Here is a 14,457-nt window from a genome sequence, read left to right on the forward strand (position 1 = left end):
TGGCCAGTCTGATGGGTGGAGACACTGGTAAGTGCCCTTGTATACTGAAATTTTTACACTTCCTTCCACCATGTGTAGATTCTATGGAAAACCGAAGGAAATCATACAACAATCGGACCAGTAAATCTGATTTCCGCATTGTTATTCCCAATTGAAAATAGACTAGACCTACACCCCCCCCCCCCCCCACACAATTACAATTGCCCCATGTATTGGTAAATCCTGGGGGAGTGAAGGCTCCGTAGGGGATTTACCGGGGCCAGTTGTAATGAAGGACTAAATAAACGGCGCTTTTATACCAGCTGAAAGTGAAGAGAGCAGATAAACACACTCACTTTAAATACTGCAACGCTCTTAAATTCATTGAGAAATCAAGTTTACATTTTTAGTGAACGTTTTTTGGGAACAACAAGGAGATTGCACTCTTAATATACTTCCAAACCGGTCGATCAGGAAGAATCTTTTCTGGCATTCAATAAAGAGTTGAAAAGTTCCCAAGCAACAGCGTGGCTGCTTATAAACAGCTCGTGTTGTATTTGCCTTCGGCCGTTGCCTGGAAGGGCTTGGCATTTGCTGTGGTGTCGCTCCTGCGCGCCCAGAGTGGGGTCGGTTCCCGGCAGAACGATGAGCAACAGCGGCGGGTCGGAGCAGCCTGTCACCCTGAACGTGGGCGGCCAGCGCTTCAGCACCCTGCCCTCCACTCTGCGCCGGGTCCCGGACTCCCGCTTGGCCCGCATGCTGGATGGCGCAGCCGACAGCGACCTGAAGCCCCTGAACGGCGGCCAGTTCTTCGTGGACCGCGACGGAGCGCTCTTCGCCCTGGTGCTGGACTACCTGCGCGCTGGCAGCCAGCTCTGCCTCCCCGCCGGCTTTCGAGACTTCGAGAGGCTGAGGAGAGAAGCCGACTTCTACGGTCTTCCCGCGCTGGCCGAGCTGCTGGCGCCAGAGGGCGCGCTGCGCCCGAGGCCAGAGCTGCTGGAGCTCCGCTTCGTGCTGCAGGAAGGTCGCGGCTTCTTTCGAATTTTCTGCTCTAACGGTGGTACTGTAGAGTCGTTGGCAGCCCGAGTCTCCCTTTTCATTTCAGAGCAGCCCACACAGACAGGAGGAGTGACCTGGGGCGCCCCCCAGCGACCGTTGGTGCCCATGCCGCTGCAGAGGCCCTCACACCACGACCTGATCTTCCAATGCGGCACCGACTTTTCCTCGCCGGGGGATCAGTTTGGGACAAGGTAGGGCCAGTGGAAAAGTATATTCCCTCTCTGTACTGCTGAAACTGAACAAAGAGCGGTTAAAATACATTTGGGGTCAAGTACTAAACATAGACAACCTTTATTTTTTGAAAATATTTATTTGTAAACTGTTTTGAATCGGCTCTTTTTAACATATGCTTTTTGCTTTTTCAGAACACTACACCATTAGTCTCGGGTGCAAGATTATTCAACATTAATAGATTTGTGGGAAGAGCTTACATGTCAGGTGGGCATGATGACCACCGAGGCAGAGGCGTAGCTACAGCTTGTGGCGCCCGGGTCTATCCTTCAGATTGCCGCCCCCCCTGGGGGGGTGCTGGGGAAAAAGGACTCCGAGCACCTGAAAGAGGTCTGAGAGACACGTAGTATCGCCGCTAATAGTTACCTTGATCATGCAAGTTACATGCACATACATGACACGGTCCAGGGCAAGACAGCCCCCGTCCCCAAAATATTGCCACCTGGGGCGGACCGCCCCCACCTAGCTACACCGCTGAAGGAAAAGTAGAAGGAAACCCAAAACTTACATCAGTTCTACCTACCCTGTTTGTGACATCTCACTCGTAACAACACAGCTTGTGCAGGACCCTTGTTCCCTGTCCCCTATCTGCCCCGTCCATGACCTCAGCAATGTCTGCAGACTGGTCCACCACACTGGGTTTGACCACGATTCCCCTGGAGGCACCTTCAGGATACTACAGGTGAGTCCAATGCACCTGATCACTAGACTAACTTGAGTAATGCAATTGGGGCAGTAGCAGCCCTGCAGTGTAAGCCTGCTCGCTCCACCCACGCCCCCCATGAGAGCTCAGTAGAAGCCATCCCACATGCCCCTCCCACTACCCACCACCCCACCTGCAGCACAGTAGGACACTTCAAGGAAACGGGTCCTATCCGGGGGGTGGCCGGCACCATAGCTGATTCACCCACCGTCATCGGGGAGTGGTAGTAGGGGTGCCAACAATCCATGCATTTTCATCACATTCTGCAGCATGCCAACCAAGTACGTGCAGAGACAGACACATAACTACATACCTTACAACTGGCTATCACATCACGTCATACTTGTCAACAAAAGACAACACATAAAGTACATTACAGAGAGCATCCCTCATAAAGATACGCTGTGTAGTTGGCTATGAGGGGTGACTAAACCAGTATGAACCAAAGCATGTTACATAAAAAATCCCAAATCATACATTAAAGTTGCTGGCATGCATCCAAGAGAACTGAAATGTACCATAAACTATCACTACTGACAGTGTCATCATGCCATCTAGATAATTTTACCATGCTCAGTCCACTGCGAAATTTAGGGTCAAGGACATATTTAAGACCACACAATCAGCCATAGGCCTTCAATCACATTTTCACCAGCATACTAACACCCAGAGTTCAATTCATTCAAATCCGCACAAATTGTCCAACTGGCCCACTCACGATCCTTTACATATCGATCCAATGGTAAACCTTACATCAAGCAAGTCACACCATGCAGACGTCAACATCAACAGTTTAAAACATTTGAACAAGCTGAAGTAAAATGTGTGGTTGGTAGAGTATGCCTTAAAACTTTAATTGATTTCTTGTCCGATTTGCCTCCACACTCGACTTTGTAGGTCTCTTGTTTTTTCAATTGAATACCCCTTTAATATTTTTCTAATAATTTTTATTTTTATTAAAGCTTTTCAACATTTACTTTATCAATACAATAAGTAAATGGAGACAGAGTGTGCACATTCAGCAAGAATCGAATCATAATCAGTAAGTAATCAATTATCAAACAGCACACAAAAGACTTACTAAGCAAAAATAGGACTACAAAAAGCATCTGAGCGAAATTGATACTGTATTAAAAAAACTGTAGGGGGCATTAGAACTCATTTATCAAACCATGGACTTTTGAGACTACATACATGAATAAAATATGTAAAAAAAGACGTCAGTACAATCCCCATTAGAGTCTAATATATACCTCTGCAAAGGATTCGAGCAGCCTGCCCGTATAATATAACCAATATCAAAAGTAATCTGATCATAAAGTGCTGTACTCGTACATGTGTAAGCAGAAAAAGCCATACAGTGTAAAAACCATGCCTGCATTTAGGCTCAAAAGCAGGTCATCCTACCCAAGGATCCGGGGCCAGCCAGAGAGCATAAACCCAACTCGACAGAGGCCCCATATTCTTTTTCCCTTCTGCCTGGACCTTCTTCCTTTGTGCTCATACAATGCGATTTCTAAATTCAGGATAGACAAAACCAACCCCCTGCCATTGCTGAAACGTGTGAGGCTGTGGATTGCTGATGCGATGCACATACAAAAACAGCCATGGTCACATATATCAAGGAATCACCCCCACTAGCCATTCCTGCCGCCTGTATCCCGAGGAGCATAGTTTGAGAGGTTAGAACAATATTGGTGTTGCAAAGCTGCAAAGGTTTCAGATTGCCCTGTGTGACTTTTTCATAATTTAAGTGTAATTATGAGTAAAATTTCAATGACCATGAGTGACACTTTCTTGCGATCAAATTTTTGCAATGAATACAAGGGAAACATACAAATATCAGAAATGACACCCATATGAGCAATGCAAAACTCTAAGGAGATCTCGAATATTGCTTCAAAGCACCAGAAATGGAAAGGCACTAACTGGAGATGACTCCTTGCAATCCAGCTGCACAGGCTATCGACACCAACTACATTTACTAATCTGAAAGTAATATAAACTTTATGGAAAAAACTATATTTCATAAAGTAAACACATTCAGTTATGGTTCACAGCAGAACTCATTCCAAGAACTTTATTAACGTTTCTTCCACAGTCATATTTTGTTAGTACTCCACAGTCTTGCAGGGGACCAACTCATGGGGTCGGGAGGTCACACAGACTCTCGGAATGCACCTCAATACTAAATATATTTGTAGATAAGTGAACCTTTATAGGATCAGGAGTACCACTGTTATAAACAGATTTGCATGTAGAATACGCTACTAACTGGAAGAAAATATCACAGACCCAAACTGTATCTTGACACCATATGGAATAAAATTGTGTTTTTTTTAGTATAGATTCCATCTGTGGGCATATTAAAAGGAACTACACAAACTCTGCATAACTGGTACATTTGGCTTGAAAAAAGTTTAGGTAGACTACACAATTCAGGTTCATTTGGGAGAAGCATTGTTTAAGTTTTTCGTAATAAACTGAAACAAACAAGTTAGTGCTTCCAAAAGAGGTGCTTGTTCACATAGACAGTACTGCTTGCAAATACACTTCAGCAGTTTGATTCGAACAAAAATGGACTCGTACGTGTGCTCCTTTTATCAGCACAGGAACTTTTTCTTTTTCCAATAGCAGTACACTTGTTTTACATTTTGGTGCCTATACTACCACAAACAACATGCACACACCTGACTCAATCACTCAATTGTTTTGTGTGATATGAGCAGCTGTACTGTACTCGCCAGACACACAGCACACCCCGTGATTAAATACTGCCTGGGGTCAGGGATAGGAGGGCCGTGTTAGCAACACACAGGGCATGGATCTTTTGATGCCTACCTACCTGGTGACCAGTACGTGGGAGTAGGAGGTCGGGCAAGCTCTTGCTTCAGAAAGGGACGGGACAGGCCCCGGCTCACAGAAGATGACAGCTAGAAGAAAGGCGCTGCTTTGACACCTGCGTGCGCGGCTCGGAAAAACTACTGCCGCCGGCCTATGTCTGCCATTGGCAAATCAGACCCAGCATGGTCACAGGCAGACAAGGCGTCACGCACTCACTTTAAATGCACCACGCTTGCTGCAGCAGCAGTACTAGAATAATACGTCACACGCTCTGCTAACATTACTATTTGAGTCATTGTGTTAATTTGACTAGTGGCTAGTAAACTTACAACAATCGTACTGGCCTTAATCTTCTGCCCCCATGCTGAGGAAGCGTGACTCTAACTCTGCACCGGTGACGACCGGCCCTCATCCTCTCACCGCGCTCAGTTGACTGACTGCATGTTACCTTGAGTTGGCCCTCCCGGGCTCCCGGAAATAATTCGCTGGCGGGCGGCGTCATGACCATTTAGTTCATGGCCTGGTCCCACAGCGCGATATAGCCCAGCTGGGCAGGTCTTAGTGAGGTACGAATAGCAGTGTGCTGCTGGGCGAGCACCATGATTTTCCGTCCGCCTATAAACCAGTGAGCAGCCTGGCCAGTCCGCACCAGAGTAAGTCCTCCTCGCAACATTTCATTTGCGCTCTCTGGAAGCAGGACGTGACGTCAGGTGTCCTCCTGCGACGCAACTGCCGGGCCAGTCTGAGACTCAGACTGTGTCAATCACTGCGCCTGGGCCAGCCTCATTGACATGATCAGCCTGTCCAATGACTGGGAGCCCCTCTGCGTGCCCCGTGGGTATCACAAAAGATTTAATACATCTTTTGTGATACAAAACATATGGATCAAATTTGGAGGAACTTAATCATGAACACTGGTGTTTTTAATGAGGACTAGTTAAGGATTGGATACATTCATTTACCAGGAGATTACTTGCTTTGTCCAGAATCACAGGATGTTGGCCTGATCCAGAGACTAGAACCGGGTTCCCCAGCGCCCAAGTCGGCAGCTCTGGTCATTACGCCTCATCCTCTCCACACTTTCATGGTAGTAGTTTGTTCCGTTTTCGGCGGTGCTAACAAGCAAAATGGGCAGGTGCAAGCTCAGCACATAAGTGCCAAAGTTTCTGATTGCCATGAGTGACATTTTCATAAATTCAGTTTAATTATGTGTGACATTTCAACAACTATGAGTGACACTTTCTCGCAACCAAAATCCAGCAATGAAAACCAGGAAAACATATAAATATCAGCTGTTTCACCCATTTGAGCATCAAGACATTCTAAGAAGATGTTAAAACTGATGGAAAGCCCCAGAAACTGAAGCACCTTTGTTCTCTTCTACGCTGAGCGTACTGTTAAACAAAATGAAGACTCAGATCTGCACCACTCATTGTCAGCGTGCGCTGCGCCAGTACAAACAAAAGAATGTTTCTGTAAATTTTAGCTAAGTCAGTTATTGTAATACGGTCAGATTATTGCAAAAACCGGCGCAGTAGGCTTGCCACTTCCTCATCTCGAGTACAGAGGATAACATAATGACTTCCATAGTGGGGGATAAAAAGAGAAAGAGGCGGATGAGGACTGTTTCCAGATTTATTTGGTCTCCTCACATCATCGTTTGCTGGCGTACGGAAAGTAGCCACGGTGCTGACTCCACTATCGAAATGTTCACCAGGAACTCTTTCATTTCTTGTTTTGCTCTGACAAATGTAAAATAAGAAACTTTACCTAATCGCTTTCTTGACGGCTCGGCCGCCATAAAATGAGCAAAGGGACATCACTTTTATTTAAGAGCATAGTTTTAGGAGTTCACAGTTATAGTTATAAATTCACTTACTTGAATTTGAGGCAGGTGAAGAGAGCAACAGGTGCCTCCCCCCCCCCGGGCTGGTACATGCTCTCAGAGCTGTAGTGCAGGCTCCGGTCGGGCCCGAGTTCTGGACCCCTTGTCCAGACCACGGAATCATGACTCTACTACTCCGCACACTGCACTGCACAGAGCAGGCACCGGGCGGACCGAAAGTGGCAAGCAGCACCTATCTTAGCTACAGGGCAGCAGCAGGCTCACAGTTGTGGCCTACACAGCCTCTCCCTGGCTGCACGCCTCGGATTCGGAAGTAGTGGCTGCTCAGACGTCACACGGTGGAGCTTTTTAGCAAGCAGCAGGTCACGTGCGACGGTGCGCAGCGCTTGCAGTTCAAACCGCGGCCGTGCAGCACTGGCCCATTGCGGCGGCCTGCCTTTATAATGTATTTGGGGACACTCTGAGTGTCCCCAAATAAATTTTAAAGGCCGCCGCAACGGGCCAGTGCTGCGCAGCCGCCGCCCTCACAATAGTGCTGCCTGGGGCGGACCGCCCCCCCCCACCACCTCCCCCCCCAGCTACGCCGTTGGTGCGGTTATCGTGTAATAGGACGCACTGTGTGATGGATGAAGCATACATGAAATGAAATGAAATCAAAAGAACATTTGTATAGCCCGATAGATACCCTGAGGCGTCCCAGCGCTGTGGACAAATGCGTGTGGAAGAGCGAAGTCTTCCGATTTGTTTATGCAAAAAAATTGCTTTATCTGTTGCAGGGTCATATGGGTTCTAGGAGCAAGAATGAGGACTATTCTGGCCACCGTATTCTAGACCACTTGCAGAAGACTCAGAAGATAGAAAGACCAAAATAAACTACATTTCCATAGTCGAGCCTGGAAGTAATCAGGGCCTGGAACACGGTTTTTCTAGTTTCGTCAGTCAGAATAGGTAGACATTCTTTCAAAGTGTGTAACAGCCTAAAATAAGTGCCCGCCAGAGCCGGGATTTGGGGTTGAAAGGATAGGGCACTGTCAATTTTGACATTTTTTACCAAGCTCTGATGAGTGGCAGGAGGAGAGACAACCTGAGGCCACCGAGACCTCCAAACCTCAAATAAGGTAGAGCCAAAAAAACACAATCTCCGTTTTATCGGGATTGAATTTTAGTTAGTTAATGGACCGCCAATTGAACACTTTAGTAAGACAGGATTTAATAACTCGTCCATCAAATTCTGGCTCTGTATCGCAGTAAAGAGAAGCTGAGTATCGTCTGCGTATGATATTACTTTATCACCCAATGCCACAGCAAGAACAGGGGTTAAATAGGCGTTGAATAAAGTAGGACTCAATGTCGAGCCCTGAGGTACTCTAACTTTTAAGTCCCGAATTGGGAATACAAGCGGGGGGATCCACACTTCTTGGCTTCTATTGTCCAAAAAAGAAGTCATCCACTTCAAGGCCGATCTCCAATCCCAATCAAATGTAGCTGAGCCAAGTCTTTTATGGGGGACGTTATCGAAGGCCGCCGATAAAGGCAACATAATCAGAACGGCCTTGCCCCTATTATCTAGATTGTCATTAATGTAGTCAATTACTTCAAGCATAGCTGTTTCTGCACTGCAGTTGACTCTAAAACCCGATTGACTTGGATGTAGAAGATTGTTACTTTCAAGGTAACCTAAAATTAGAGAATTAAGTTTTTTTAATACTTTTGATAAAGCCGGAAGAAGAGAGATCGGCCTATAGTTGGAATGGACCTATGGATCACCCGATGGCTTTTTGAATAGCGGCAGGATTTTGGCATATTTCCATTTGGAAGGCACCCTTCTAGAAGCCAGAGACGCATTCAAGACTCTGTTTACAGCAGGGTTACTAGCCTGGGCCACTTTGGCAAGTAGGCTGGGCAGACATGGATTTGATAGGGACCCAGCCTTCAAACACTTGATGGCCAATAAAGATTTGTCCATAGAAATAGGAGGAAAATTGAGGAAGGTTGGGTCCTCAAAGAAGGACCTGCTGGAGTGGGGCACCTCACTAGCACAGTCAGCCGCCTGAGACACACTCAACAGGCTAGCTTGAATAGTGGTTATTTTATCATGAAAGTACACATCCAGGTGGTCGACCCAGTTGGCGGAGGGTTGTTGGCGTCTAGTAACTGCATCTGAGTTCAGAAACGTTTTAACAATTTTGAAAATGTCTTTAGATTTGGTTTCTGATTTGTCAATTTTCTTTTCAAACAAATATTTTTTCTCTAGACTGACCTTAGAGTAATAGTATTTTAGTGCTGCCCTTTAGGTGCATTTGTCCTCTAGATTATAGTTTTTCCGCCATTTCCTTTCCAGGCGTTTACAATATTTTTTGCATGTCCGGAGATTCTCAATAAACCAAGGGCCCACTGTTTAGTTCTGAGGGATTGTAGCGCAGAGAGTGGAGCTAGGCCATTTATGCTGCTAAGAATCCAATCCATATGCATGGCGTCTACTTCAGTATCCCCAGACAGATAAGGGGGATCTGTTTCCAAGACGCTGCTAAGGTCTGACGGAAGAGCTCTATGTAAGGCTGCAGCCATGATCTTAGTTTCTTAACGTTACAGATTTATGATGGAATAAATCTTTTTGTGTATCAAAAATTCCCTGGTTGCAATTCCTGAGAGTGCGTTTACTTTTTGGTTCGCAATATTGGATTACAGGATGTTCTGCTGGCTAACGTGCCACCTCCCACGGGTCTCTGGGTCCCGGAAGGGGCATTCGTCTTTGGAGATATGTATATATATCAGTAATAGGACTGTTTTGCAAAATGCTCTGTAGACCAGGGAGAACATCGGGGATGTGAGCGATTTTCTTGGTGACGTCTGAGTAGTGAACAAACATGTTTCATAGTCACTGTTCATGCTAATAGTTTTCAAAGGAAGCCATGCTTAACATATAGCATTATAGATGGATAGCTGTTCATGTGCCTTTTTTCCATTTACGTTTTTGAAGTAACATGAAAGCAAGGCTCCATTTGTCTACAATGTCACTTGGAACCCCGATTTGTAAAAACCCTTTTCATATATAGCTAACCATCTACAATTTTATGTTGTGTATGCCCCCCATCAAAACCCTGATGTGAGCAGGATCAGCTAGGCAAGGGGAGTCATGGTGCAGCCCTGCAAATCATGACCTTGCGTACCCTCTTCCACATTCCTCAACATCACCCCAACTTAAAAAAATATATACCGAATGTCCTGAGACTTATTTCCTCCTGCAATCGTCCCTTACATAAACTATTTTTCTAAAGAAAGGAATAATGACATCACACCCACCAACAAGAGGACTAAGACCCAGGCATTTGGCTACACTCCTGTGTTATGTGGTCAGCAGTCTAGTAGTTGAGTGGGTGGAGCTAGCTGGGGATGAGGGGAAGAGGAGGAGGATAGACAGGATAAGGGTAGTCAGAGTAGGGACAGGGACCGACCAAGAGGTAGCTAATAAAGCTGTACATTAAAAGTATCTGTCGTGTCTGTCATCATTGCATTGAAGACACGACAACTGGCGACGAGGGTGGGATGGGTGCATCTGCCACCCACAGGACCCTGAAGGAGTGCCCTGTCCTGAGCAGCGTGAGAAAGAGAAGAAACGCTGCCGTGGGAAGCGAGGCTGCCGCCTAGATTGAGAGGCCAGCAGCACATGCCCCTGCTCCACAGTCAAGCCACTGTGTAGAGCCCAGAAGGAGAGGAAAATAAGAAGCGCTGGAGCGCTGAGGAGAGGTGAGGTCAATCGCGCCAAAACGCGACTCACCCCCGATGCGTGGGAGTTGGCAAGGTATTGCCGAGTGAGCGCGGGACCCAGAGGAGCCCACTGGGAGCCCACCCCAGCCTTCATGAGACGTCTTGTTCAAGTGAGGAGCGCAGTGAAAGGCAAGTGAAGCCTGCGGAGGCGCCAGAATGAAAGCGCCGATTTCACCGACATCGGGTCTCACCCCCGATGCGTGAGAAACGGCACGCGGCGAGCGGAAGACGCTAGAGCCTGCCCTGGCCTACCTGAAGGGTGGAAAATGGCCCAGAAGTGGATGTGGAGCTGCCAAATCCCTGCTGATGGAAGAGGGGACCCTCGGTGAGTGTAGAAAGAGCCCGAGTGTGACTGAAGCTGAAGAGGAGCTCAACCCTCGTGGATGACTGGTGGCGGCCATCTTGAAGTCAGGCAGAAGTCAAGGACATCCCTGTGAAGTGAATGGGCGGCCATTTTGAAGTCAGGCAACATTGGAAACTGCAAAACAGGCACTGACAATTGCAGAAACAAGTATTGGTACATGCAAGATTGAAGTAGTGACAATAGCCAAACAACCATTGACAACTGCACAGCAAACAAACACGCGTAAAGGCAGAAAGGAAACGAGAGAACAAACCCAAATAAACGCAAGAGGCGCGACATGAAAACGAGCATTGGCAAATGCAAGTGAGTGGAAGAACAAGCACCGGCAAGCGCAAGGTGACGAGCAAGCCTAAGCAAATGCAAAATACAACAGTGGCACAAGCTGAAGAGAGCAGAAGGCAGTGCCAGAAACAAGTGAAGATCGCGAAGATTGCACTTAATGTAAACCCGATTGTAAATGAACACTGCAGACACTGGTAAGTGCAAAGGATGCACTGAAGACATAGACTGAAAATGCATGCACTGAGAATGCAACAAACATAGGCAAAGGCAAGTACCAAGGTGCATGTTCAGCACCATGTGAAGACCAACAATTCAAGAGCAACAGAGATTAATAAAACAAACGTTCCAGAAGCGTGAGTGGACAAATATCAAAGAAGCCTTCTCTCATCAACGAAGTGGAAGCGCGAGAAGAAGAATAAGGGAACAGTCCTGCGACATTGTCATGCCAGCACATTCCACCATCATGTCGGTGAGAGAAGAAACACATACATCGAGCCCCTGCATTGGAGTGCCACCCCCAGTGACGCAGACCGGCAACCAGAGTCTGGCTCCAGAATGGAACCGGTGGCTGGAATCACTGGATGCATTTCTTGACGTTACCGGAGAGCGAAGAGATAGCAAACGTCTACTACTACTGCTCCAATTGGTGGGTCACGAAGGCCGACGCCTGATCAGAACCTTTTCAGCAAAGGATACAGGAACATATAGAAAACTCAAAAGAACGATACGTGCTCATTTCACCACAAAGGAAGATGTCGATCATGAACGCATCGTTTTCAACGCAGCACGGCGGGAACCAAGGGAATCACTATCAGACTTCATAACGAGATTACAAAAATTAGTACGGTACTGTCAATTCAATACATTCACAAATGAGGAAGCGGTCCGTCTCCGGGCGATTGAGAGCTGTTTAAAACCAGACGCACAGCGCAAGATACTTCGAAGGCAATTCCCGTTAAAGGAAATCATCAGGAGGGCTAAAGCTGGAGAGCGAGCCGAAACAAGAGAGCTGTCAAGAGAATTGCATGTCAATGCAAGAAAAGAAGATAAGTATAAGGAGACATCCCTCGTGTCAGAGCATCAAATCCAAGAGGCAACTGAAACCCGAAAGAGGGAGGATGAAGGTAGACCAGCGACAAGACAGCGGGAAAGACAAAGTGACATGAAGTACTCTGAGTCAACAAAGCGAAGACAAAAGACTGAGATGATCCAGGATTATGACATCCCCACCGACATAACCTCAGGGAGTTATTCAACTTCAAGGAGCCACTCAACAAATGATACAAACTATTCTAAAAAGGTGTCAAGTGGGATGGATCACATGGATAGAACCGAGGTCAGCCTGCTCAACAAGTATGAAGGAAAGACAAGCCACAGAACGCCGGACCAGTCATGTCAACTCTGGGAGCCGCTACACAAGCACGCCCGAGCAACGCGCGGGTCAACAGAAGAACCATGTAGCCGAAGAAAACAACACTCCCAGGACACAGACACCAGGGCCCTCAACAAGCGAGAAGAAGAAAGAGACCTCACGAAGCTGGGTGATTCACTCCGGCACCAGAAAATGATAGGCAAGCACACTCATGATACCAGTGAAAATGAGGAAACTGGGAAGGGACAAATGACATCATACGAGAGGGGCAGCGACAAAAGGCCCTGGGATCGAACAAAAGAAATAAACGCCTGGTTGTCAGACAGTCTCTCCACGGACACAGCGTGGGAGACATGTCGAGAGACATATGTCAAGAAATGTCCCAAAGACACTTCTGACTCTAAAAGCAGTTTGTCACAGTCTACCAGCTCAAGAAGTGTATCAGTCAAACCACACTTGAAAGAAGGGTCCCGAAGGAAATCAGCGAGAGACTTCTCTGAGTCAAAAGACATGTCGGTACGATCACTCGGATCAACGGACTCAAGCTCACGAAAAACCCCGTGGTATCGATCACCTGAGCGGACAGTGGACTCAGAGACTGGTCCACCCATACAAAGCGACACATCCCACGCCGATGGCTCGGAACAATCGATCACCTCGTCAAGCAACTTGTCCGGTCCGTTGCAGTCTTACCCGGACCTGAGGAGGATACCGTCACCCCTGAAGGGGTTTGCGAGGTTGACTCCAAGGGATTTCGGAAGAAAGACAACCATATGGGACACTGTACATTGGCGGGAAAAAGGACCGTCCCATCACTCCGTCAAAAAGACAAGGTGTGGTGGCAAAGATGGATCAGCATCACGAAGACAAGAGGGGACGAGAACGGAATGTGCCCATGCCCCAATGCTCAAGGAGTTCAACACTGACAAACGCGAGTGGGAGCAGACAGGACCGATAGATCCTGCATATGAGTCCCAGGGTCGTGAGCACGAGAGCATTGATGCCCTTGAACTAATGGACAAAAGAAGTGAACTCACAAACGGATGCTTAGAAAAACAAGTGCCACAATGGAGAACAGACCGCCACTGCCACGCCGAGATATCAGTAGTCACACAGCAAAAAGAAATCGTGACAACTGTGGACTCTGAGAACGAGCGGTTCACACACAATGTCCCACATCTTCAAGAAAGCGCTCCTGTGGTCAAAGACGTCTGTGTTGAGACAACAGAAGGATCAACCAAAGACAGGCCCATCACTGATTCGACTCTACTGATGCTTGAAGACCGGATTGAACCTGGACTCATGCATGGAGACACCTTCCTGTGGCCCAAACAGACTGTCTGCCGATTCATGGGGCTGAACGGACAAGTGCGAACGTGGTCGAAGTTAATTTCATTTTGTTAAGAAAGGGGGAGATGTTATGTGGTCAGCAGTCTAGTAGTTGAGTGGGTGGAGCTAGCTGGGGATGAGGGGAAGAGGAGGAGGATAGACAGGATAAGGGTAGTCAGAGTAGGGACAGGGACCGACCAAGAGGTAGCTAATAAAGCTGTACATTAAAAGTATCTGTCGTGTCGGTCATCATTGCATTGAAGACACGACATCCTGTATCTCACACTGGTCGTACCAACCTTCTACACCTCACTTTTTTTTGTTGGAAAAAAATGATTAGCTGGCATCATGCCACCTTATCATGTCAGCAGCCCCACAAAACTGACAATCGTGAGGCATCCTGACACATACCCCATCCTCCCTTCCGAGCCTTCCTGCCAGAAGGCCATGCGAACATCAGCTCTGGCAGAGAAGCTGATAACAGATATAGAATTCACTTGTCTTTCACCTGCCTCCATAGATCTGCAGCAGGCAGGGGATGTGGTGGTCAGTGAAGTCAGAGTGTCGCCCATTTCCCCCCACGTTCCCCAAGTCTGTTTAGTCCCCAAAGAAGCGTAGTAGTAACTTTCGAAATTCAGAATGGATTAAATTCAACTTTTTTAGTTTTTCAGTTATGGTTT

At 47.2% G+C, this 14,457-nt stretch overlaps 1 protein-coding gene across 1 annotated transcript in view; it reads left to right on the forward strand.

Annotated features, from left to right (window-relative positions):
- The first annotated feature begins 407 nt into the window (after positions 1 to 407).
- KCNRG (potassium channel regulator) overlaps positions 408 to 14,457 on the forward strand; it is a 71,260-nt gene continuing 57,210 nt past the window's right edge. The window contains exon 1 of the mRNA XM_078657373.1: positions 408 to 1,229. Coding sequence (XP_078513499.1) covers positions 625 to 1,229 — 605 coding nt within the window. The 5' untranslated portion in view covers positions 408 to 624. The remainder of the gene's footprint in view (positions 1,230 to 14,457) is intronic.

The sequence above is a fragment of the Lissotriton helveticus genome, chromosome 8 (genome assembly GCF_964261635.1).
Source record: "Lissotriton helveticus chromosome 8, aLisHel1.1, whole genome shotgun sequence".
NCBI lineage: Eukaryota > Metazoa > Chordata > Amphibia > Caudata > Salamandridae > Lissotriton > Lissotriton helveticus.